At 46.1% G+C, this 25,156-nt stretch overlaps 2 protein-coding genes across 4 annotated transcripts in view; one reads left to right on the top strand and one right to left on the bottom strand.

Annotated features, from left to right (window-relative positions):
• Positions 1-12,355: 12,355 nt before the first annotated feature.
• Positions 12,356-21,732, bottom strand: LOC139420874 (SH2 domain-containing adapter protein E-like). Its single transcript, XM_071171252.1, has 6 exons — positions 20,619-21,732; positions 17,638-17,764; positions 16,396-16,644; positions 15,845-16,169; positions 14,136-14,255; positions 12,356-13,546 (listed from the first exon to the last, which is right to left on the bottom strand). The coding sequence occupies exons 1-6, from the start codon at positions 21,090-21,092 to the stop codon at positions 13,354-13,356; spliced, it is 1,488 nt and encodes a 495-aa protein (XP_071027353.1). The 5' UTR covers positions 21,093-21,732; the 3' UTR covers positions 12,356-13,353.
• A 741-nt stretch (positions 21,733-22,473) lies between these two features.
• LOC139420829 (cingulin-like) overlaps positions 22,474-25,156 on the top strand; it is a 29,278-nt gene continuing 26,595 nt past the window's right edge. Inside the window, exon 1 of one of the 3 annotated variants that reach the window (XM_071171179.1) lies at positions 22,474-22,570. In XM_071171179.1, coding sequence (XP_071027280.1) covers positions 22,503-22,570 — 68 coding nt within the window. In that variant the 5' untranslated portion in view covers positions 22,474-22,502. Of the gene's footprint in view, positions 22,758-25,156 lie in introns of all 3 variants that reach the window. The other 2 variants (XM_071171171.1, XM_071171187.1) reach the window with 2 other exon arrangements.

Genomic DNA, 25,156 nt, shown 5'->3' with positions numbered 1-25,156 from the left:
AGGAGGGAGAAAGGTGGAGGAGGGACTGAGGATGTGGAAGAAGAAGGGAGGAAGGAGAAAGGTGGAGGAGGGTCTGAGGATGTGGAAGAAGAAGGGAGGAGGAGGGAGAAAGGTGGAGGAAAGACTGAGGATGTGGAAGAAGAAGGGAGGAGGAGGGAGAAAGGTGGAGGAGGGACTGAGGATGTGGAAGAAGAAGGGAGGAGGGAGAAAGGTGGAGGAGGGACTGAGGATGTGGAAGAAGAAGGGAGGAGGGAGAAAGGTGGAGGAGGGACTGAGGATGTGGAAGAAGAAGGGAGGAGGAGGGAGAAAGGTGGAGGAGGGACTGAAGATGTGGAAGAAGAAGGGAGGAGGAGGGTGAAAGGTGGAGGAGGGACTAAGGATGTGGAAGAAGAAGGGAGGAGGAGGGAGAAAGGTGGAGGAGGGACTGAAGATGTGGAAGAAGAAGGGAGGAGGAGGGTGAAAGGTGGAGGAGGGACTGAGGATGTGGAAGAAGAAGGGAGGAGGAGGGTGAAAGGTGGAGGAAAGGAGAAATAAGTGTAAAACATGGTGGGTTATTGTAACTGTATGAAGTTCTTATCATCTAGTGATTGTTCTCATTTAGACTGCTGATATGAGAGAGGAATGCCTGTGTCTTAGGGAGAAATAGGGAGGAAGATTTAGTTCCTGAGATGAAACGAGAAAAAGCTGATGAAGGAAGGAAGTACTGTGGTAAAGGAGGGAGGAATAGGAGACAAACAGAGAGAGGAGAGGAGAGGAGAGGAGAGGAGAGGAGAGGAGAGGATAAACAGAGGAGCGTAGGAGGGAGGAAAGCGTAAACAAGGTCAACATTAGTGCAGGATGGAAAGAGGAGACGGTCGCCGTGGTGACAAAAAGAGAACAGCGAGGGAGGAGAGGAAAACAACATGTTTCTCTTTCATTCTACTTCTATTTTCATCTCTAACACACACACATAAACAAAAACACACAAAACACATTCACACACAATCACTTTCACAGTGAGATCCTTTTCCTTCCACTCTCTCTATGTACTCTCTCTGTACTCTGTATGTACTTTCTCTGTACTCTCTCTCTCTCTCTGTACCCTCTCTGTACTCTCTATGTACTCTCTCTCTCTCTCTGTACTCTCTCTGTACTCTCTCTATGTACTCTCTCTGTACTCTGTCTGTACTCTCTCTGTACTCTCTCTCTCTCTGTACTCTCTCTGTACTCTCTATGTACTCTCTCTCTCTCTGTACTCTCTATGTACTCTCTGTATTCTCTCTCTCTGTACTCTCTCTGTACTCTCTCTCTCTCTGTACTCGCTCTATGTACTCCCTATGTAATCTCTCTATGTACTCTCTCTATATTATCTCTCTCTGTACTCTCTCTGTACTCTCTCTCTCTGTACTCTCTCTCTCTCTGTACTCTCTCTGTACTCTCTCTCGCTGTACTCTCTCGCTGTACTCTCTCTGTACTCTCTCTATGTTCTCTCTCTGTATTCTCTCTCTCTGTACTCTCTCTGTACTCTCTCTCTGTACTCTCTCTCTGTACTCTCTCTCTCTGTACTCTCTCTATGTACTCTCTATGTACTCTCTATATTCTCTCTCTCTGTACTCTCTCTGTACTCTCTCTCTGTACTCTCTCTGTACTCTCTCTCTCTGTGTACTCTCTCTCTGTACTCTCTCTCTGTACTCTCTCTCTGTACTCTCTCTATGTACTCTCTCCACACTATCTCTGTACTCTCTCTGTACTCTCGCTCTGTACTCTCTCTCTCTGTACTCTCTCTCTCTCTGTACTCTCTCTCTCTGTACTCTCTCTATGTACTCTCTCCACACTCTCTCTGTACTCTCTCTGTACTCTCTCTCTGTACTCTCTCTCTCTGTATTCTCTCTGTACTCTCTCTGTACTCTCTCTCTGTACTCTCTCTCTGTACTCTCTCTCTTTGTACTCTCTCTGTACTCTCTCTCTCTCGCTCTCTGTACTCTCTCTCTGTACTCTCTCTCTGTACTCTCTCTCTGTACTCTCTCTCTTTGTACTCTCTCTGTACTCTCTCTCTCTCGCTCTCTGTACTCTCTCTGTACTCTCTCTCTGTACTCTCTCTCTCTCTCTCTGTATTCTCTCTGTACTCTCTCTGTACAATCTATACACACTCTCGGTATTGTCCCTGTACTCTGTACTCTCTCTCTGTACTCTGTACTCTCTCTATAGTCTCTCTGTACTCTCAATGTACTCTCAATGTACTCTCTCTGTACTCTCACTCTGTACTCTCTATGTACTCCCTCTGTATTATCTCTGTATTCTGTACACTCTCTGTATTCTCTCTGTACTACCTCTGTATTCTGTCGTGGCAGAATCAGAATCTTTTAGGTAACATTTATAAATAAGAGAGGTCGGGTTAGTCTTATCTGTGAATGTGTCTGTAACTATTCCTAAACCATGTGAAGGGATGGTGTGATTAATGGGGAACCAATGTCCACAATGTCTGTGTGCCAGTCACTCCTCTCTGTAAGCTTGTCCAGGATTTTTTATGGGAGTATCTAGAAATTGACAGTTGATATATACCATTGGAAGAGGTAATGTCTGGGTCCTAAGTGGTACCAAGAACGAGATAGGAGCTTCGTTTAGGAGACCAAACTGAACGATCATTTATAGCCAATGCTGTCTGACGATGGGATACTCCTCTCTGGAGTAAAGTCTTTCTTTGTGTAATGTTCCTAAAGACCTGTGGTTTGTCATGTCGACCAGGGGGTGGATCTTTGCTATAAAGGATCTCAGTTGCCATTATGTTGACACTCTCAGATAATTTATTTATGGACACTGAATTGATCTGAGAGTCACAGGGCTATGGTGAAGCTCGTATAATTAAAGATGGACTTTATGATAACTCTGACTTGTGTGTGGTTTGCTCTCTCATGATTTGGTAATACAGGAAATTTCCACAACAATTCTCTCTGTACTCTGTGTTCTCTCTATATTCTCTCTGTACTCTCTCTGTACTCTGTACTCTCTCTCTGTACTCTCTATGTACTCTCTGTATTCTCTCTGTACTCTGTACTCTCTCTGTACTCTCTATGTACTCTCTCTGTATTCTCTCTGTGCTCTCTATGTACTCTCTCTGTACTCTGTATTCTCTCTCTGTACTCTGTATTCTCTCTCTGTACTCTCCATGTACTCTCTCTGTTTTCTCTCTGTACTCTCTCTGTACTCTCCATGTACTCTCTCTGTACTCTCTATGTATTCTCTATGTACTCTCTATGTACTCTCTCTGTACTCTATGTACTCTCTCTGTACTCTCTCTGTACTCTGTACTCGCTATGTACTCCCTCTGTACTCTCTCTGTATTCGCTATGTACTCCCTCTGTGCTCTCTCTTGCACCTGTCTATCTCTCTTCCTCTCCCCCCACTCTTTCTCCTCTCTACTGCTTCTCTCTTTCCCCCACCTCCTCTCATCTCTTCCCCACCTCTCTCTCCCCACTCCCACTCTCTCCCGACTTCTCCCCCTATCATCTCTCCCCAATCTCTCTCTCCCCCCTCCACCCTCTCCTCCATCTCTTTCTCACCCTCATCCCTCCCTCTCTCTCTCTATCTCTCCCCTCTCTCTCCCACCTGTCTCTCTCCCTCCTCCTCTCTCTCTCTCTCTCTCTCTCTCTCTCGCCCCTCTCCCTCTCTCCCCCACCTGTCTCTCTCCCCCCTCCTCTCTCGCTCTCGCTCTCTCTGCTCTGAATGAGCTGACCTGACAGTGCTCCTCCTCCGTACTGAGTGCTTAGTCTCTCTCTGAATTATTTAGAAGCTGGGACCCCCATGAGTACTTGTCTTCCCCTCACACTCCCTTACGCTCCCTCCTTGTCTCTGTCCCTTCGTCCCTCCCTCCCTCTCTGTCATCCTCTCTCCTTCGACTGCAGACATTGCCTGCTGCATTCTGTTGTGTGAGTGACACTGCTTGACTGTCACATAATTCAGATCTGACTGCTGCCCTATCAACTCAACAGGTTCAGATATTGTGGCGGTGTAGGGACTGACTGACTGCGCTAGGGTTAATGTATGCAGTGCTGGATGTATAGAACATGTGGATGTGTTCACACAGCCAGCAAACTCTCACCATCAGCTAGACATACAGACAAACCAATAGACTCAGTGCGAAAGATGGACGGATGGATTGAGTTATGGAAGGGTGGATGGATGCGTGGGTGAGTGTACGACAGACTGACCAAAGGACTGATAGACGGACCCAGCGGCGATTGTACGTCCATCTCCTCTGCCTCTAGCTCACTGTGACCTATATATAGCTCTCTAAATGAGAGACCATTGAGGAACAAAGGAGGGAGACAGATGGAGGGAGGGAGAGAGAGAAAGGCAAATGGCTGGATGGTGTTGGTTGTGTAGCGCGGGTCTGTCACAGGAAGTGTTTTGGGGAGTGTAGTTTCGGCAGGAGGATCAGAGGTTCAGTAAATTACTTTATTTCTGTTTCTCCTCTGACTTCCATCTCACTGCTCTTCATTCACAAACAGAGAGCTATGCGTATTGCCATGCTTATTCACTGTTATTCATAGCTCTTTTATGTTGCAGTCTCTCTCTCTCCCTCCAGTTCCTCCCTTCCTCACTATCTCTCTCTGTCTCTCTTCCCTCCTTCCCTCAGCCTCCATCTCTCCCTCTCTGTCTCTCTTCCCTCCCTGTCTCCATCTCTCTTCCCTCCCTCTATCTGTCTCCCTCTCTCCCCCACTTCTTTCTCCTCCCAATAGAGATGGCCTTATCTCACTCACTAATCACCATGGCAACCTGGTAATCCCTTATATAGCAGAATTCTGACACACTCAGTGACATATACACACACAATGACACACAAACACATACGCAGTGTCACACACTGAAGTGAGGAAGCCAGCCATATCCTCCCATACACACACAGAACACACACAATAATCATATTAACATAAAATCGAATCAAATGTTATTTGCCACATGCCCCGAATACAAAAGGTATTTGTGAAATGCTTACTTACAATCCCTTACCCAACAAGGCAGTTTTAAGAAAAATAAGAGTTAAGAAAATATTTACTAAATAAACTAAAGTTTAAAAAATAAACAAGTAACAATAAAATAACAATAACGAGGCTGAGGACCCATGCCAAATCTTTTCAGTCTCCTGAGGGGGAATAGACTTTGTCGTACCCTCTTCACTACTGTCTTGGTGTGTTTGGACCATGATAGTTTGTTGTTGATGTGGACACCAAGAAACTTGAAGCTCTCGACGTGAATGGGGGTGTGAATGGGGGTGCGAATGGGGTTGCGAATGGGGGTGTGAATGGGGGTGTGAATGGGGGTGCGAATGGGGGTGCGCTCAACCCTCCTTTTCCTGTAGTCCACGATCAGCTCCTTTGTCTTGATCACGTTGAGGGAGAGGTTGTTGTCCTGGCACCACACTGCCAGTTCTCTGACCTCCTCCCTATAGGCTATCTCTTCATTGTCATTAATCAGATCTACCATTGTGTTGTCGGCAAACTTAATGATGGTATTGGAGTCATGCTTGGCCACGCAGTCGCGGGTGAACAATCAATCAAATGTATTTATAAAGCCCTTTTTACATCAGCCGATGTCACAAAGTGCTATCCAGGATCCCAGCCTAAATCCCCAAAACAGCAAGCTATGCAGATGTAGAAGCACAGTGGCTAGGAAAAACTCCCTAGAAAGGCAGGAGCCTAGAAAGAAACCTAGCTCTGAGGACTGGCCAGGCCTCTTCTGGCTGTGCCGGGTGGAGATTATAACAGTACATGGCCAAGATGGTCAAACGTTCCTAGATGACCAGCAGGGTCAACTAATAATCACAGTGGTTGTAGAGGGTGCAACAGGTCAGCATCTCAGGAGTAAATGGCAATTGGCTTTTCATAGCTGATCATTCAGAGTTAGAGACAGCAGGTGTGGTAGAGAGAGAGAATCGAAAAACAGCAGGCCCGGGACAAGGTAGCACGTTCGGTGAACAGGTCAGGGTTCCATAGCTGCATGCAGAACAGTTGAAACTGGAGCAGCAGCACGAACAGGTGGACTGGGGACAGCAAGGAGTCATCAGGCCAGGTAGTCCTGAGGCATGGTCCCAGGGCGGGAGAGAGAGAAATTAGAGGGAGCATACTTAAATTCACACAAGACACAGAATAAGACAGGAGAAACACTCCAGATATAACAGACTGACCCTAGCCCCCCGACACATAAACTATTGCAGCATAAATACTGGAGGCTGAGACAGGAGGGGTAGGAGACACTGTGGCCCCATCCGACAATACCCCCAGACAGGGCCAACCAGGCAGGATATAACCCCACCCACTTTGCCAAAGCACAGTCCCCACACCACAAGAGGGATACCTTCAAAACACCAACTTACTACCCTGAGACAAGGCCCAGGAAGATCTCCCCACGACACAAACCCGGACAGGAAGATCACGTCAGTGAGTCGACGCACCCCTCCTAGGGACGGCATGGAAGAGCACCAGTAAGCCAGTGACTCAGCCCCTGTAATAGGGTTAGAGGCAGAGAATCCCCGTGGAAAGAGGGGAACCGGCCAGGCAGAGACAGCAAGGGCAGATCGTTGCTCCAGTGCATTTCCATTAACCTTCACACTCCTGGGTCAGACTAGACTCAATCATAGGACCTAGTGGAGAGATGAGTCTTCAATAAAGACTTAAAGGTCGAGACCGAGTCTGCGCCTCTCACATGGATAGGCAGACCATTCAATAAAAATGGAGCTCTGTAGGAGAAAGTCCTACCTCCAGCTGTTCGCTTAGAAATTCTACGGACAATAAGGAGGCCTGCGTTTTGTGACCGTAGCGTACGTGTAGGTATGTACGGCAGGACCAAATCGGAGAGATAGGTAGGAGCAAGCCTATGTAATGCTTTGTAAATTAGCAGTAAAACCTTGAAATCAGCCCTAGCCTTAACAGGAAGCCAGTGTAGAGAGGCTAGCACTTGAGCAATATGATCACATTTTTTGGTTCTAGTCAAGTTCTAGCAGCCGTGTTTAGCATTAACAGAAGTTTATTTAGTGCTTTATCCGCGTAGCCGGAATGTAGAGCATTGCGATAGTCTAATCTAGAATTGACAAAAACACGGGTTAACTTTTCTGCATCATTTTTGGACAAAAGGGTTCTGATTTTTACAATGTTACGTAGATGCAACAAAAAGCTATCCTTGAAATAGTCTTGATATGTTCATCAAAACAGAGATCAGGGTCCAGAATAAAGCAGAGGTCCTTCACAGTATAAGGGCACAAGGCGAGACCAAGATGCAGACACGGAAGGCAAATTATTTGAGTCTTTGATATTTATTATATCCAAAAGGGGTAGGCAAGAGAATGGTCGTGGACAGGCAAAAAGTAAAAACCAGTTCAGACTCCAGGAGGTACAGTGTGGCAGGCAGGCTCAAGGGCAAGGCAGGCAGAATGGTCAGGCAGACAGGTACAGAGTCCAGAAAACAGGCAAGGGTCAAAACCGGGAGGAAAGTCCGGACCCTCCAGAGTCTCCCTCCTGTCCGGAGCCGTCAGAGACGCCCGTCAGTCCGGAGCCGCCAGAGCCGCTCGTCAGTCCGGAGCCACCAGAGCCGCCCATCAGTCCAGAGCCGCCCGTCAGTCCGGAGCAGCCAGTCAGTCCGGAGCCGCCAGAGCCGCCCACCAGTCCGGAGCCGCCAGAGCCGCCCGCCAGTCCGGAGCCGCCAGAGCCGCCCGCCAGTCCGGAGCCGCCAGAGCCGCCCGCCAGTCCGGCTCCACCAGAGTCTCCCGCCTGTCCGGCGCCGCCAGAGTCTCCCGCCTGTCCGGTGCTGCCAGAGTCACCCTCATATTCGGGGCCCGCTGCAAGGGTCTCCAGTCTGGGGTCGGCGGCGAGGGTCGCCGCTCCAAAGGCGCCACCTAAGTGGTCCAAGACTAAGGTGGAGTGGGGTCCACGTCCCGTGCCAGAGCCGCCACCGCGGATAGATGACCACCCAGACCCTCCCCTATGGGTTTAGGTTTTGCGGCCGGAGTCCGCACCTTTGGGGGGGTACTGTCACGCCCTGACCTTAGTTCCTTTTTTATCTCTATTTTGGTTTGGTCGGAGCGTGAGTTGGGGTGGGCATTCTATGTTTTTTTTCTATGTTTTCTGTTCTATGTGTTTGGCCTGGTATGGTTCCCAATCAGAGACAGCTGTCTATCGTTGTCTCTGATTGAGAACCCTACTTTGGTAGCCTTTTCCCACCTGGTGTTTGTGGGTTGTTGTTTCCTGTTTTGTGTTTTCACCTTTCAGGACTGTTTCGATTTTCATTTCTTATATTCACTTTGTTATTTTCTATTTTCGTGTTCTGTGATAATAAATATCATGGACACTTACCATGCTGCGTTTTGGTCCGATCCTTCCTACTCCTCATCCGATGAAGACGAAGATCGTTACAGACACCTGGCGGGCGTGGAGACAATAACAAGGACAGGTGAAACTGATCAGGGTGTGACAGTACCCCCACCCCCCTCTCTAGGGCGCATACCTGGTTAACCTGGGTGTCGGCGGTAGAAGTCGGTGATGAGGGCTGGATCCAGGATGTCTCTAGCGGAAACCCAGCACCTCTCCTCCGGGCCGTAATCCTCCCAGTCAACCAGGTACTGGAAAACCCTGCCCCTTGGTCAAACACTCAGGAGACGTCTCACCGTGTATGCCGGATGGCCATCAATGACACAGGGGATGGGTGGGGGGCCTGGGAACAGAAGACAAAGGACAGTGAGACACGGGCTTAATCCTAGACACATGGAACGTAGGGTGAATACAGAGGGTACGGGGTAACAAGAGATGGACAGCAGTGGAACTAAGGACTCTAGAGATGGGAAAGGGACCAGTGAAATGGGGGGATAGTTTTCAGGACTCTACCCGAAGGGGAAGGTCCCATGTGGACAGCCATACCCTCTGCCCAATGTGGTAGCGGGGAGCTGGAGTCCGCTGGCTATGTTGAAGTCTGTTTTCCCCTTCACGTATCCGAACCAGGTGGTAGGCATTCCGAAGGTCCAACTTGGAAAAAATGGTAGCCCCCTGGAGAGTTTCAAAAGCCGAGGAGAGGAGTGGGGTGCCGATTTTTAACCGTAATGTCATTAAGTCCCCGGTAGTCAATGCACGGGCCTTCTTCTCCACAAAGAAAAACCCTGAAACGGCAGGAGATGCAGACGGACGGATGGACAGCCCCAGTAGCCAGAGACTTGGTCTCCGGCCCGGATAGAGAATATAGCCGACCCCGAGGTGGTGTGGTGCCTGGGAGAAGATCAACGGCACAATCATAAGGACGGTGCGGGGGAAGGGAAGTAGCATGTGCCTTACTGAAAACTTCAAGGAGGTCATGGTATTCAGTGGGAATGGCAGAAACATCCAAAGCCTTGCTAACGTCCTGAGGAAGACGTCTCGGGGAAGGCTGTGCAGCTTGAAGACAGTGAAGACAGGTTCAGTCAATAAAAGGGTTGTGTTTTTGGATCCATGAAAATCCCAAGACAACCGGAACATGGAGATGCAAAGAGGAGGAACACTATGGTCTCACTGTGGTTACCTCAAACCTGTATATGAACGGGCACAGTACTATGGGTGACTCTACCTATTGAGCAGCCGTCCAGTGCCCTAGCATCCATGGGAACCGAGAGAGGTTGAATGGGAATACCAAGCTCAGAAACATTAGTAGCATCCATAAAACTTTAATCAGCCCCAGAGTCAATGAGCACTCGGAGAGACTTAGATGGGTCTCCCCACAGCAAAAGCACAAAAATAGGTGTGCGAGTGATGGGAATTAGTGAACTCCCAGTCTGGCTCACCAGAGTACTTGTACCCACCAAAGACAAGGGTTTCCTAACAGGGCAGGTAGCTATATAATGTCCTGCCCCTCCACAGTACAGACAACAGTTTGAACTCAGCCTATGTGAGCGATCCCCAACCGATAACCTAGCTCGTCCCAATTGCATAGGCTCAGGAGTATCCAATTCACCCGTCATTGATGATTCACGAAGGTGAATTGATCGTTGATGATCGTTGATGATTTTCAAAGGTGAGCGAGCCATAGTGGATGAACGAGTGTGCCCGAGACTAGACCTCCTCTCACTCCTGCTTTCCCTTAGGCGTCCATCAATTCTAATGGTGAGGGCGATGAGGGAGTCGAGGTCCACCGGTAGTTCCCGAGCAGCTAGCTCATCTTTTACCACCTCAGATAATCTGTGAAGAACGGTATTGAAAAGAGACTCCAGATTCTAGGCACTCTCGGCAGCCAACGTGCAAAAATCAACCTTGTAGTCTGCCACACTACGGGAGTTTTGACGTAATTCAAGAAGTTTACTGGCCGCCTCTCTCCCGGATACCGGAGATTCGAATACCTTCCTCACCTCTGCCATGAAATCCTCCAGATGACAACAAATGGTGGATTGTTGCTCCCGAACTGCCGTAGCCCAGGAGAGCGCCCTTCCTGACATTAGCGTAATAATATACACTATCTTTGACCGGTCCGAAGAGAACGAAGATGGCTGCAGCTCAAAAATAAGGGAGCATTAAGAAACCCTGGCAGGTTCCAGGATCCCCAGGATATCGTTCCGGAGGAGCCGCGGTAGGCTGTACAAACCCACCACTGATAGTAGACAGATTACTGGATGGTTGGGTGGTCTCGGAGGTGGCAGGCTGCCTATGACCTAACTCACTGATTCGCTCCATGATAGCCTTGAACCCTTGGTCGTGACGTCGAGTCCAGGAGGTACAGTGTGGCTGGCAGACTCAAGGTCAGAGCAGGCAGAATGGTCAGGCAGACGGGTACAGAGTCCAGAAAACAGGCAAGGGTCAAAACCGGGAGGACTAGTAAAAGAGAATAGAAAAGGCAAGAGCACGGGAAAAACACTATGGTTGATTTGGAACATACAAGACGAACTGGCACAGAGACAGGAAACCCAGGGATAAATACACCAGGGATACTGTACCAAGTGACACCTGGAGGGGTTGGAGGGAATAATAAGGACAGGTGAAACTGAACACACAGTTTTATTTGAGACGACTATACAACCATCAAGATTAATTGTCAGATCTAACAGAAGATCTCTTTGTTTCTTGAGACCTAAAATTAGCATCTCTGTTTTGTCTGAGTTCCTTATGTCTGCAACACAGGCTTCCTTGGGGGGCAATTTTGGGGCTTCACCATGTTTCATCAAAATGTACTGCTGTGTATCGTCTGCATAGCAGTGACGGTTAACATTATGTTTCCGAATGACATCACCAAGAGGTATTATATATAGTGAAAACAATAGTGGTCCAGGAGGGGACTAAGCACGCACCCCTGAGAGGCCCGTGTTGAGGATCAGCGTGCAGATGTGTTGTTGCCTACCCTTACCACCTGGGGGCAGCCCGTCAGGAAGTCCAGGATCCAGTTGCAGAGGGAGGTGTTTAGTCCCAGGGTCCTTAGCTTAGTGATGAGCTTTGAGGGCACTATGGTGTTGAACTCTGAGCTGTGAGCACGTCCTGGTAATCCGTCTGGCCCTGCGAATGTGGACCTGTTAAAGGTCTTACTCACATCGGCTAAAAAGATCATGATCACACTGTTGTACGGAACAGCTGGTGCTCTCATGTGTTGCTTGCCTCGAAGCACAATAGAAGTCCTTTAGCTCGTCTGGTGGCCACATGTGTGATGAAGCTTATTATTTTCAAAAAGAGATTGTTGTTTGTGGCTTTTTAAAAAGCCTACCATGTGAATGAGAGTGGTTTTGTGTGTACTCAACTTATGTGTGCATGGTGGAAACGTGAGGTGTGCCTGTACATTTGTAAGTGTGTGTTTCTCTCTCTCTCTCTGTGTATGTTCCTGTGTAGTGTCTAACTCTAATTGATTTACTACCCAGGTCAATGGGGCGGCAGGGTAGCCTAGTGGTTAGAGCGTTGGACTAGTAACCGGAAGGTTGCGAGTTCAAACCCCCGAGCTGACAAGGTACAAATCTGTCGTTCTGCCCCTGAACAGGCAGTTAACCCACTGTTCCCAGGCCGTCATTGAAAATAAGAATTTGTTCTTAACTGACTTGCCTGGTTAAATAAAGGTAAAAAAATAAATAAATAAATGGCTCTGCGGTTAAAGAGGAGCTCAGCTCACACATCCTGTAGTTAGCTTCTCACTCTCATCACGGGGCAATCATCACCCAAGTCATATGTGTTTCTGTTCTGATCTGTGTGTGCGTGCACGTCTGTGTGCTTGTGTCTGTGTGTACATGTGTGTGTGTGTGTGTGTGTGTGTGCATGTGTGTGTTTGTGTGTGTGTCTGTTTGCATCTGAGCTCCTAGAGTGTGCGGCTCTCTTTTATTTTCAAGTTTTATTTTCAAGTTTGTGTGTCTGTGTCATAATTATTAAATTGCCTTTATTTAAAAAACAGAAGAAACTAAATGCACATTCACTTTATTCCAGGCAACATTACAGTATTTCATGAATTGTACAACAAGTCTGGGTTATTACAGTAACACCCTTGGTTATTACAGTAACAAGCCTGGGTTATTACAGTAACAAGACTGGGTTATTGCAGTAAAGATCCTGGGTTATTACAGTAACAAGCCTGGGTTATTTCAGTAACAAGCATGGGTTATTACAGTAACAAGCCCAGGTTATTACAGTAACAAAACTGGGTTATTACATTAACAAGCCTGGGATATTACAGTAACACCCTTGGTTATTACAATAACAAGCCTGGGTTATTACAGTAACAAGCCTGGGCTATTACAGTAAAGATCCTGGGTTATTACAGTAACAAGCCCGGGTTATTACAGTAACAAGCCTGGGATATTACAATTCCAAGCTTTGGCTCCATGGCTATTACAGTAACAAGCCTGGGTTATTTCAGTAACAAGACTGGGATATTACAGTAACAAGCCTGGGCTATTACAGTAACAAGCCTTGGATATTACAGTAACAAGCCTGGGATATTACAGTAACAAGCCTGGGTCATTGCAGAAACCATCACATGTGCAAATACATTCACATCAAAAACAGATCATACTTCTGTCTAACAGGCACCATACTGTATGTGTCTGATGATAATACAGACAGCTATCAAATCAATGAGGCCTAATATTACCCAGAGCACACGACACATACAGGTACTTAGGCTAACTAGCTGAACATTTGGCATTTGGTATTTATCAGGCTCCCCATTAGCCGCTGCAAAAGCATCAGCCACTCTTTCTGGGGCCCATATGAAACATGACATAATACATAGTACAGAACATTATTCCCTCCTGAAACATTCTCTGTGCTATTCAGTGTGAGGGTTTGACCACTAGGCTGTGCATTGGAGAAACTCAAGATGATACTGTACCTCTCAGGCTGTTTGGGTGAGACCTGCTACTCCTTTGCAGTGGTGTGTGTGTGTGTGTTCAGTGTGTGTTCAGTGTGGCCTGGGGACAGGGTGTTGCAGGGTCATGTGTTCAGCTCCAGTGAAGGGCAGTCTGTGTGTACAGTAGTGATGCACCACCTCTGGTATACTGTTGAACACACAGCTACTCTGGTCCAGAGTATAACCCAGACCCTTACTGCCCTTAGTCTGGGCCACGATGATATGGACACAACACTGACTGGTCCTGAGAGAGAGAGAGAGAGAGAGAGAGAGAGAGGGAAGGGGGGAGAAAAGAGAGAGAGAGAGAGAGAGAGAGAGAGAGAGGGGGGGGGGGGAGAGAGAGAGAGAGAGAGGGGGGGAGAGAGGGAGAGAGAGAGAGAGACAGAGAGAAAGAATGAGAGAGAGAGAGATAGAGAGAGAGAGAGAGAGAGAGAGATAGAGAGAGAGTGGGGGAGAGAGAGAGAGAGAGAGAGAGAGAGAGAGAGAGAGAGAGAGAAAGAGACAAAGAGAAAGAATGAGAGAGAGAGAGAGAGAGTGAGAGAGAGAGAGAGAGAGAGAGAGAGAGAGAGAGAGAGAGAGAGGGGGGGAGGGAGAGAGAGAGAGAGAGAGAGAAAGAGACAGAGAGAAAGAATGAGAGAGAGAGAGAGAGACCATATTACTTCAGTAACAGGGGGAGATGCGGAGCTATAGCTACATAACTAGAGGCTAGTCTGGATGTCTGTACTAGTTATTCCAACACATGCTGCTCACCCTCCATGTCTGTGGTGTGTATAGCGGTTAATGATGAGTGCTCACTGAAGAGTGAGAAGTGTAACACACAGAAACACACTAACTTGAGCGCGATGGAGTATTTGCTGGTCCCTGATTCGCTGTCTCTAACCAGGAAGCTGGCATCCCTGCAGCGCTGGAGCTGAGCCTCTGCCTGCTGGCGACTCACACTGCCATGGTACCAGCTAGAGGAGGGGGAGAGGGGAGAAGAGAGGAATGAGGTGAAAGAGAGGGAGAAATAAACATACATACAATGTTTAGAGCTTCAGAGCAGTAGAATGGATGAGGATGAATGTCATATTGTAAACCTGCTCATCAAACATCTCATTCCAAAATCATGGGCATTAATATGGAGTTGGTCCCCCCTTTACTGCTTTAACAGCCTCCACTCTTCTGGGAAGGCTTTCCACTAGATGTTAGGACATTGCTGCGGGGACTTGCTTCCATTCAGACACAAGGCCATTAGTGAGGTCGGGCACTGATGTTGGGCAATTAGGCCTGGCTTGCAGTTGCTGTTCTAATTCATCCCAAAGGTGTTAGATGGGGTTGGGGTCAGGGCACTGTGCAGGCCAGTCGAGTTCTTCCACACGGATCTCGACAAACCATTTCTGTATGGACTTTGCTTTGTGCACAGGGGCATTGTCATGCTGAAACAGGAAAGGGCCTTCCCCAAACTGTTGCCACAATGTTGGAAGCACAGAATAATCTAGAATGTCATTGTATGTTGTAGTGTTCAGATTTCCCTTCACTGGAACTAAAGGGGCCTAGCCGGAACCATGAAAAACAGTCCCAGAACATTATTCCTCCAACACCAAACTTTATAGTTGGCACTATGCATTCGGGCGGGTAGCGTTCTCCTGGCATCCGCCAAACCAAGATTTGTCCGTTGGACTGACAGATGGTGAAGCGTGATTCATTACTACAGAGAACACGTTTCCACTGCTCCAGAGTCCACAAACCGAGATTGTGCTGATGTTGCTTCCACAGCCAGTTTGGAACTCAGTAGTGAGTGTTGCAACCGAGGACAGGCGATTTTTAGGCGTTACGCACTACATCACTTCAGCTTGCATGGCCTACCACTTCACGGCTGAGCCGTTTTTGCTCCTAGACGTTTCCACTTCATAATAACAGCACTTACAGTTGACCGGGGCAGCTGTAGGAGGGTAGAAATTTGACGAACTGACTTGTTGGAAAGGTGGCATCCTATGACTAGCCGGTTACCACCTGGTTACTCAACCCTGCACCTTAGAGGCTGCTGCACTATGTACATACTGTAGACATGGAATCACTGGTCACTTTAATAATGTTGACATACTGCTTTACTCATCACTTATGTATATACTGTATTCTATTGTATTTTAGTCAATGCCACTCTGACATTGCTCGTCCTAATATTTATATATTTATTAATTCCATTCTTTACTTTTAGATTTGTGTGTATTGTTGTGAAATGTTAGTTACTACTGCACTATTGGAGCTAGGAACACAAGCATTTCACTACACCTGCAATAACATCTGCTAAACATGTGTATGTGACCAATAACATTTGATTTGATGACAGTGCCACGTTGAAAGTAACTGAGTAAGCCATTCTACTGCCAATGTTTGTCTATATGGTGATTGCATGGCTTTGTGCTCAAATGTATACAGCTGACAGCAACAGGTGTGGCTGAAATAGCCAAATCCACTAATTTAAGTCCACATACTGCTGTATATATAGTGTATCTCAACCCCCCCATCCAGCCTCTCCCTTCTCCCTCTCCTCTTCCCTTACCTCTGTTTCTCCAGGGGCAGGGTGGGGTCCACTTTGGCTGTCTCTGCGTTGGGTGTGGAGGTGGTGGAGGGAGGAGAAGAGGATGGGGAAAGTTTGGGAGTGGGAAAAGAGTGAGAGGTGGGAGAGGGGGGAGAGGAATGAGAGAGGGGTGAGGGAGGAGAGAGTTTGAGAATGGGGGAAGTAGGGGAGGAGGGAGAGGGGACGAGGACTTTCTTGTTCCAGGTCTTCTGTCTGAGGGTCTGCTGATGACTGAGAGTCTGCTGTCTGATGGGTGGAGGAGGTTCCTCTTTAGGGGGCAAACTGCTCATTCCCTTCTTAAACTGGGCTGGAGAGAGAGAGAGAGAGAGAGAGAGAGAGAGAGAGAGAGGGAGAGAGACAGAGACAGAGAGAGACAGAGAGACAGAGAGAGAGAGAGAACTGTGTATGTTTGTGTATCGTTGTTGTATCCAATATGTTCCCTCTCCTTCCCTCCCTCTATCTCCCTCCTTCCCACCCTTTACCTCCCTCCTTCCCACCCTTTACCTCCCTCCCTCTGGAAAACATATATCTACCTGTCAGTGCTCTGACGATGTCCTCCTTCCTCCACTCCCAGGGTAGTTCATACTCTCCAGGGGGGCGAGGGTCTGACTCTGGCCGTGTCACAGGGATCCACACCCCTCCTGCCTCCCCATCTGTCTCCAGCAGCCCCTCGTAGGGAGTGTCGTAGATGTGGGGGGGTGTGGGCTTGCCCCCTTCTCCATCTCCCTTGGGAAGCAGCACACACACCTTCAGCAGGTCCTTGGAGCCCCGCCTACGAATACCTACAATGTCATAATAAAAATAACATGGTCATTATTTGGTAGGCCTGTTTGACCCATGTGTATATCAAACCCTCAACTCTGCCATTCCAACATTACTGCTAATGTGACATGATTGTGATCCATTGTTCAGTTGTAGACTGTTAGAAAAAACTATGCCATCTAGAACCTAAAAGGGTTATTCGGGTGTCCACATAGGAAAACCTTTAGAAGAACCATTTTTGGTTCCAGGTAGAACATTCTACCTGGAACCCAAAATAGTACTGCCTGGATCAAGAAAGGTTCTACCTGGAACCAATGGGGACAGCCTATGGGGACAGCCGAGGGAACATTTTGGAACCCCTATTTCTAAGAGTATAACACATAGCTTAGTAGCTTGTGATGTGGTCAGACATGTCTGTGGAGGCCGTCAGGTAGCCTGTGTGTCTGGGCTATTGTGTGACTAAACAATGGAGCTACGGGAAGAAAGGTCAACACAGAGCCTGAATGGATGACAGAACAGACCTCTTCCTGAATTCTGGGAAGTGATTGGGTGAGACCAGGAGGAGGGGGATGGGAGGTGGGGGTCTTTTGGTTCTTTTCACACAAAAGTAAAGTAAAATGGAAGGGGTGGGGGGAAGAAACTGGAGGTAACTTCCTTTCCAGAGAATGGGGTAAAGGAAACAGAGGCAGGAGACAGGAAATCCAAGAGGAAGCTGCACCCACTGTCGCAGCACAACACCATTCCCATAGCAACCGCCAGTAGGGAGGAAGTCAGGGGAGAGAGAGCGGAGGGTCACGTTCTAGTCCGAGCCTTTAAAAACCTTTTTACAGCAGCAGTCTACAACCTTGATTCTGGAGAGCTGCAGGGGGTGCAGGCTTTTGTTCCAGCCCAGCACTAACTCCAGCCCTGATTCGTTGATTAACTAAGCCAGTGTGTATCAGCGCTGTGCTGGAACAAAAGCTTGGACTCCCTGTAGCTCTCCAGGACAAGATCTGACCCCTGACCTTACTGACCTGTGATGATAACCTGGGCATCATAGGGCTCCATGTATCCATCGTTCTCTCCCTCCCTCTCCGCCTCCCTCTGCTCTCTCGTTTTCTCTGCGTCAAACGGGTCAGCATAGTCCTCCAGAATAATCAGCTACACAGCGGGAGAGAAGTTGTTAAATGCTCTACCTACCCTTCATAGTACTATACTGTAGGCCTTCTGCCAGAGTAACTGCAATAACCTATGTAATTAACCTGTAACAGTCTAGTTGGTATGGAGACGTCCCCTTGACGAACTGGGAATGTTTCTTGGGGAATCTCCCCTGCTCTGTGCTCCGTGTGTGTCTTCCCTCCCATGGCTCTGTGTGTTGAGTGTTTACGTGTCTGTTTGACTGCCTGTATGATCTTCATCAAAGCGGCGCCACAGTGATCTGAGCTGCTTGTGGGAGAGCTACAGTCTCCACAGTGTTAGATGATGCCTCAAACATAGCCTTCACTAGGGGAAGAAATATAGGAGGAGAAAGAGGTATTGTGTGTGTGTGTGTGTGTGTGTGTGTGTGTGTGTGTGTGTGTGTGTGTGTGTGTGTGTGTGTGTGTGTGTGTGTGTGTGTGTGTGTGTGTGTGTGTGTGTGTGTGTGTGTCTGTGTGTCTCTGTGTGTGTGTCTGTGTGTGTCTGTGTCTGTGTCTGTGTGTGTCTGTGTCTGTGTGTGAGGGTGACAGCAGTTAGGGAACAGGAGGGGAAGGGACACAGGAAGACAGGCTGGGGAAAGAGGTTAGGTCTCATTGTGTGTTTTTTGTACGGCTAGTCCCGAGCGCTGTGGCATGAATGCAGCGGGTTATAAAAGCACAGTGCATTGTGTGGTGAGGAAAGAGAGACAGGAGGGGGAGGGAGAAGTAGAGACAAAGGCTGAGGTGGGAGAGAGAGACTGAGCTCTCCAAGCTACAGTTCTTTCTTTATATCAGTGCACACATATATGTATGGAAGCTCGTTCCCACCACCCAATTAAAAAAAAATCTGACTATGAGATAGTAAGTCATTGTAATGAGGATAGTAAGTCATTGTAATGAGATAGTAAGTCATTATTATGAGACAGTATGTCATAATCATGAGATAGTAAGTAATAATATTGCGATACTAAGTCAGAATTCTGAGATAGTAAGTCATTATTAGGAGATACTAAGTCAGAATTCTGAGATAGTAAGTCATTATTAGGAGATACTAAGTCAGAATTCTGAGATAGTAAGTCATTATTAGGAGATACGTTTAGGCGATCTGTATTACGTGAATCACAGATTGTGTGTGTGTGTGTGTGTGTGTGTGTGTGTGTGTGTGTGTGTGTGTGTGTGTGTGTGTGTATGTGTGTATGTGTGTGTGTGTGAGAGAGAGAGAGAGAGAGAGAGAGAGAGAGAGAGAGAGAGTGAGTTTGTGGTGATATTGTTCCAAATTAATGGACTGAAGAGTTTTGTTTTTTGTGAGTTGGTGCCTGTTTAATTCAATTAATGAATTACTAATATATAGCCATTGATTCTTGAAGAATGTAACTTAGAAATTCCTCATGAGCAATGGTCTTATCCCATTAGAACCAAAAATATAAACTTGTGTTACTCCATTGTTTGTAAACAACGTAATTGTAAACAAACAATGTATAGGTTCACAACACAGATGGTCCGTTCTTGCATCCATACAGATGTAGGATCTTAATTTGGTCAATTTTGTTGCTTTGAATTTTCCTGCACAGCAGGAATGGCAAACTTGTAGTCTATTTGAGGATTAAAAAGGCTTCTAAAGTTTGTAATTTCCGCTTTAAAATAACAGACTTGATTTGCCATAATTAAAAATGTATCAACCCCTACAAAAAATGGCCATGAATTATAATCCACATAATAATTCACATTTCCTGTTGCTGCAGGATTCTATTCCTGCTGTAGCATACAGGATCAAATGAAGATCCTACATCTGTTTGTGAGAGTCCTTGCATCTATGTATTTAAGAGTGGTTACATTTCTCCTGCCCTATTCCTCAGCTGTTTACCAATTAAGTGGCGGGGAGTAGGCTTTGTTATTGTTTGAATCACAGATTTCCCTTTTAAAAGGGGTCGTGACCTGCAGGACTATTCAATGTCCATGATCCAGACTTATTATCTCATAATTATAACTTACATATCTCATAATAATGAATGACTACCTCATAATTATGACGTAGTATCTCATTATTCGGATTTACTATCTCATAATTATGACTTATATTACGTATTTAAGGGATAATCGACGTGGGGCCATGCGTTGTATGGAAAATAATGAACAACGTGGAAAGTGTGTTCCACGACGCACTAGCGTTCCACAACGGAGTTACATTATTTTCCAGAGAACGTATAGAGCCCCGAGTTGATTATCCCTTTCATACCATGGCTATAATTTCATACATTTACTGCTAGAAATGTGTTCAACATCCACTGAAGAAGCTAGCAAGTTTACTAAATTGATACCATTCCCATCATAGCCATTATGAAAATCTAAATCAACAATGCCAATAATGTTTTCAATTCGACTTTTGCTTTCAGAAGCAGCTCAAACATCGTCAAACATGAGTTATACCATGGCTTTGTCGAATACATGTTTCTGATTGGCTTGAAGGGCATTCTAGGGCGTGCATTATTTCCTTTTAGAAACCTGTTGGTTCGAGTCCCGAATGCTGATTGGCTGAAAATCGTAGTATATCAGACCATACTACAGTTCACCATGGTATATTGGCCATCCACCACATGCTATTACGTAATTATGACTTACTATCTCATAACTTCGGTGGCGGGAACGAGCTTCCATATGCTTCCATACACATATGACAATAAACAACAAGATCAAATGTGAATTACAGTAAGCCTAATAACACTGTAGGGCTAATTATAGCATTATAGCATATATTGTTACTACTAAATGCCTTTTTCATTTTTGTTTGTTCAATCTAACAATGTTGACAAAGATGTCGGTACCAAATCTGCGCCACTCACCATCGTTGTTTTGATGTCCAACTTCCCCCTCTCGTTTTCGGATCCCACCTGTTCACCTGTACCGCTATGTTTGGGACCCTTGTCCTGTTTGTCCACTTTGATCATCCTGCTGATGCACGCATGCGCCAAACTGGATGTCCTGGTGGGCCGATGCTCCTCAGATGGCCCCACCTCGAGCTTGGAATTCTTCCTACTCTTCCCAGGGATGAGACTGTCCCAGATCTTACCGTCCTTAAACAAGTTCCCGCCAGTACCCGAGCCGTTCCGACCCAGTTCGATGGCCGAGTTTTTCCGGTTTCTTCCGGTCAGTATAGAGCCCATCCCTCCAGCACTTTCCTTGACCCGGTTCCCCTTCAGACTGGTCCCCGATGTTAACCCGTGTCTGGTTCGGGGTTGAGTGCCGGACTCCGAGGCAGAGCGGACACGTTCGGTCCCGTTCTTCAGATTGATGGCGGAACTAAACCACTTTGCCATTGCTGGTTACGATCAGTGGCAGTTTTTTGGTTTCTAGCTTTGGCTCAAAACACACTCTCTTAGGCCTACTTAGTCTTAAGGTTTATAAATCATCCGCAATCGAGTCACAGAGAATAGTTGGTTAGCCTACATAAAACTTTCCAAGCACATTCATCCACGAACACATAGGCCTACGTTTACGCGCCGCGCGCCTGATATTTTATCCGAATTTGTGATGTTAATGTATTTCAAAAAATTATTACAAATGATTTATACCCCATAAATTCAGTAGTAAATGTTCTCATATAATTTAAACTCCAAACTTCACCCCATTTGTCGCTTGACTCACTTCGCTTTGTCGTTCCACAGTGCGTAAAGTTACCTCTCCTTTCATCAACTTGTAACGCCTGTAATATCTATTTCTGCCAGTCGCTATCGCTTTATCTCGAAGCTATCCCCGCAGTTTGAAGAGTAGTCTTTGGAGAGCGTAGAATCGGAAGAACTGGAAGTTTTTCTTCGCACTCACTAATGATGATCCCATTCCCGGAGCTACTGGTGTATGGAGCGGGCTGTCAAAGCTGAGTGCTGGAGAGAGAAGTGCGTGTGTGAGAGAAAGAGTTTGGTGGAGTTGGGAAATGGGTGTGGTGGTGGACTAGCCTACAACAGAATGGTCAAAGAACGCCTCACTAACAGGGAGGAGACAGGGCAGCTTTGGCAACGCATTTCTCAATTGATGATTAAAAAAAAGTTGTCATCACAGCCGTATTACAACATAGTCAATATTTATTAATCAACATAGTCAATATTAACCAACATTGTTTGAAATTGGTGTGTGCAACACAATCGGCTGCAATTAAACATGTCATCCAAAAATATGAACACTGCTTGAATTCACAGGTTTTGGCACCACAATGAGTGTGAACAAATATGTTTTCAAAATAAGAAAATATGTAATTTGTGTTGAGAATTTTCTATAGGGAAAATAGTCGAATGGCTATTTCAGTGGTTGATTCAAATTAGTAGAATAAACTGTCCCCTAGGCCTCTGTCCTAATTGCCAATAATCTGTAATAATGTGTGCTAAGGGCGCCCTCTGCTGGGGATCTGGTAGATCAAGTGGAACGGTTACCCATTCCCCCGCCGAGACACTGGTCTGTTTGGTATGGGACTGTTGGAATTTGAGGAGCGCAAACGGATTAATGCCACAAATTGTGATGCGTTTCGTTTGTTTCTGCATTAGCGTACCTCTTTCTTAGCAGTTAAAACATTTTATTATAACAAACACAGCACTAGGCATTTTCATTCACAAAGTTTTTTATTTCTATTTATGTAGACCACTGAAAGACCTCTCCCCTGAGTCAATTTATCACAGATTGACAGACAGACTCACCAATATTCGAAGCGGGCGCTGTCTAGAGCACCGCCTACTGCTATGTGCTCAACCAATACCTGTATTCCCTCTAGCGGGGCTAGGCGGCTCGTCTGGCATCGGTCACAAAGGTAACAGGTTGGAGCTGCATTTAACGAATTTATCTGTCTGTCTCGAATTATGGATATTCTCTGCTCTTTCGGAAGTATTTTCTGTCAGATTTAAACATTATCTGTATTAACACCAAGTAAAACAACAGAAGAGGACTCGAAAGTCGAAAATAAATTGATAAATTGTACTACTTTGACCAAATAGCAGGTATGTTTCTGGATGTTGTTTAGTTCGCTCTAGTTAGCAAGCTAGCTAGCGAACAATCCCAGACAGCTAAATTAACTAGCTAGTTATGACAGTAGCTTGGGGTTAGCTTGCTAGCTCTAGCTGGTTGACTTGCGCAATACAGACACATAGCTAGCTAATACATTTGTCCGCTCCGTCTTTGGTAACTTGCTCTCTTGTTGGTGTCTTACCCTAAGTTTACTTTTAATGATGGCGAAACGGTGCTGGGTAACGTCACTCAGAATTCGAAGGCCACGGAGCAGGTGTATCTTTACATTGCCTCGTCTAGATCTCTCCCGTAGTGGTATTCTCATTTTAAACTATGTGTACAGTCAGTGTACCCATCTGTCAATGTCACACATTCTCTTTTTACATGTCAGTTATTTGACGCTTTCTCGGAGCTCATCTTCAACAACTTTGCTCACGGCCTCTTTTCTCCCAAGTTTCGCTAACGCTAGATGATACTATGACGCATACACTGAGGAATTCAATGTAGCCAGTGAACTCTGTTCAAAAGAGACCCAACGTAAGTTATCTAAGCGATTTACCATTCTCTGTCATTTTATTGGCCAACATTCAGTGATTACTCATGGACATGTGGCCTACAGAAAGTACCAAGTGGCCAGGGTGTTGTCTCATATCTGATGCAAGATGTCTATGCATTATTTTGGCTGTTAGTATGTAGAATTTAACACAGCAGTGTATTGATGACCGATGGGAGAAAGCTCAGCCTGAGGGACATGTTTTACTGTTGGCACAGCGTGAGAGAGCGACTGACAGAGAGAGTGACAGAGCGCGATAAGACTGTTTACAGATTGAATGCTTTTAGAGCGAGACCCTGAAGTGTGCAGGTAGGTGTGTAAGGGGGATGTTTACTGAGCAACACAGTGTGGAATATCGGTGACTGGAGGGGTGTATTAGGTGTTTCTATTTGGTGTTTGTGTTCTATTTGGCAACACTGAAGTCTTCTTTGTTATGCCAATGAGTGCCATTAGACTCAGAGAGGAAGAAATGGCTGGTTGTTTGAGTGTGAGAGGAGTGGAAAAGGGTCTGGTTTAAGTCAAGAATGTAATGAAGAGACCGAAGGGATGAATTGCCAATCACCAAGGAAACAGTCTTAACTGAAGGACTGTCTTGGGGACCCAAGTTGGTGTGTTATTTACATTTTCTAATGACAGCAGCATTAATGTGGAAAGTCTTTGGTATTTCAGCCATCAGCCACTCATGAGGGTAGCCTAGTGGTTAGAGAGTTGGACTAGTAACCGAAAGGTTGCAAATTCAAATCCCCGAGCTGACAAGGTACAAATATGTCGTTCTGCCCCTGAACAGGCAGTTAAACCCACTGTTCCTAGGCCGTCATTGAAAATAATAATTTGTTCTTAACTGACTTGCCTAGTTAAATAAAGGTAAACAAAAAAAAATGACTGACAGTCATCAGTAGGGCCCTATAAACATCTGTGTTGTGGATGGAACACAGAATCTAGACACTAAAATGGAATTCAACAATATTTGAACAATATTTTTGTTTTTCTATTAAAGTGTGATTTTGAGTGAACCTGAATAAACTTTGAAAAAATGGAAACCTAGAAAAACAAAATGGAGAAATCAGGCAAAAAATAAACCAGATTTTATAGGGCCCAACATCAGTCATGATATGTAATCTATTTGTGTCACCACAGAAGGAGACAGTCACACACATGTAAGGCCATCCTCTTTCAGGTGCTTTCACTGAAGCACTGCCCTATATGCAGGGACAAGGCCTTGGTTGTAGAATACAGTCCAGTATCATGATGAACCTTAGAGGAGGCTAAGTAGGAACAAAGATTTCTAGCATACTGACTTTATGCTCTCTACTCTCACTATTTAATGAATCAAAGACAGCCACAGCCATGACTCCATACTGCAGTGGTCTCTTTCCACACTCTCTCTCTCCTAATTCTCCCATCCCTCCCCAGAGATGGAGGTGGCCTTAATTCAATTCAGTGCGGGATAATTACATTTGAGAGCAGAGCCGGTGGGTTAGGAGACACTAAAGGCGCCTGCATGCCTCCCAGCTGAAACAGTTTGGAAGAGTTTATGCATATATTACGACAACATTTTGACTTAACATTTTTATTGTTTTACTTTTGTTCGTTTTAGCTGTTCACGTTTTCTCTTGAGGATAGCCGAAGTCTACGCCCCTTCGTCGGGGATTGGTCAACAGTAGGGATTCTTCAACAGTTTTTGTTGTCATTCAACGAGAGATGAAGGACAACTGCACCAAACATCTTAGATGTAGATCTTATTTTTATTTCCTCTAAGATCTCCTCTGCAAAAACGTCAAAATTAATGACATTACTTGAGTTATTAATTCAGACTATTTTGAAGAAGTGTATACTGGC

Source organism: Oncorhynchus clarkii, chromosome 2 (genome assembly GCF_045791955.1).
Source record: "Oncorhynchus clarkii lewisi isolate Uvic-CL-2024 chromosome 2, UVic_Ocla_1.0, whole genome shotgun sequence".
Taxonomy (NCBI): domain Eukaryota; kingdom Metazoa; phylum Chordata; class Actinopteri; order Salmoniformes; family Salmonidae; genus Oncorhynchus; species Oncorhynchus clarkii.
Note: the sequence above shows the minus strand (reverse complement) of the source record. Positions and strands in the feature narration are given on the sequence as shown.

Bases quoted from the DNA above. Each gene is read 5' to 3' on its own strand.
- LOC139420874 (XM_071171252.1), bottom strand. From the start codon at position 21,092: ATGGCAAAGTGGTTTAGTTCCGCCATCAATCTGAAGAACGGGACCGAA. The intron at 16,170-16,395 runs GTAGATATATGT...CTCTCTCTCCAG, and splicing joins CATCGTCAGAGCACTGACAG to CCCAGTTTAAGAAGGGAATG. The intron at 13,547-14,135 runs GTTAGTGTGTTT...TCTCTCTCTCAG, and splicing joins AAATACTCCATCGCGCTCAA to GACCAGTCAGTGTTGTGTCC.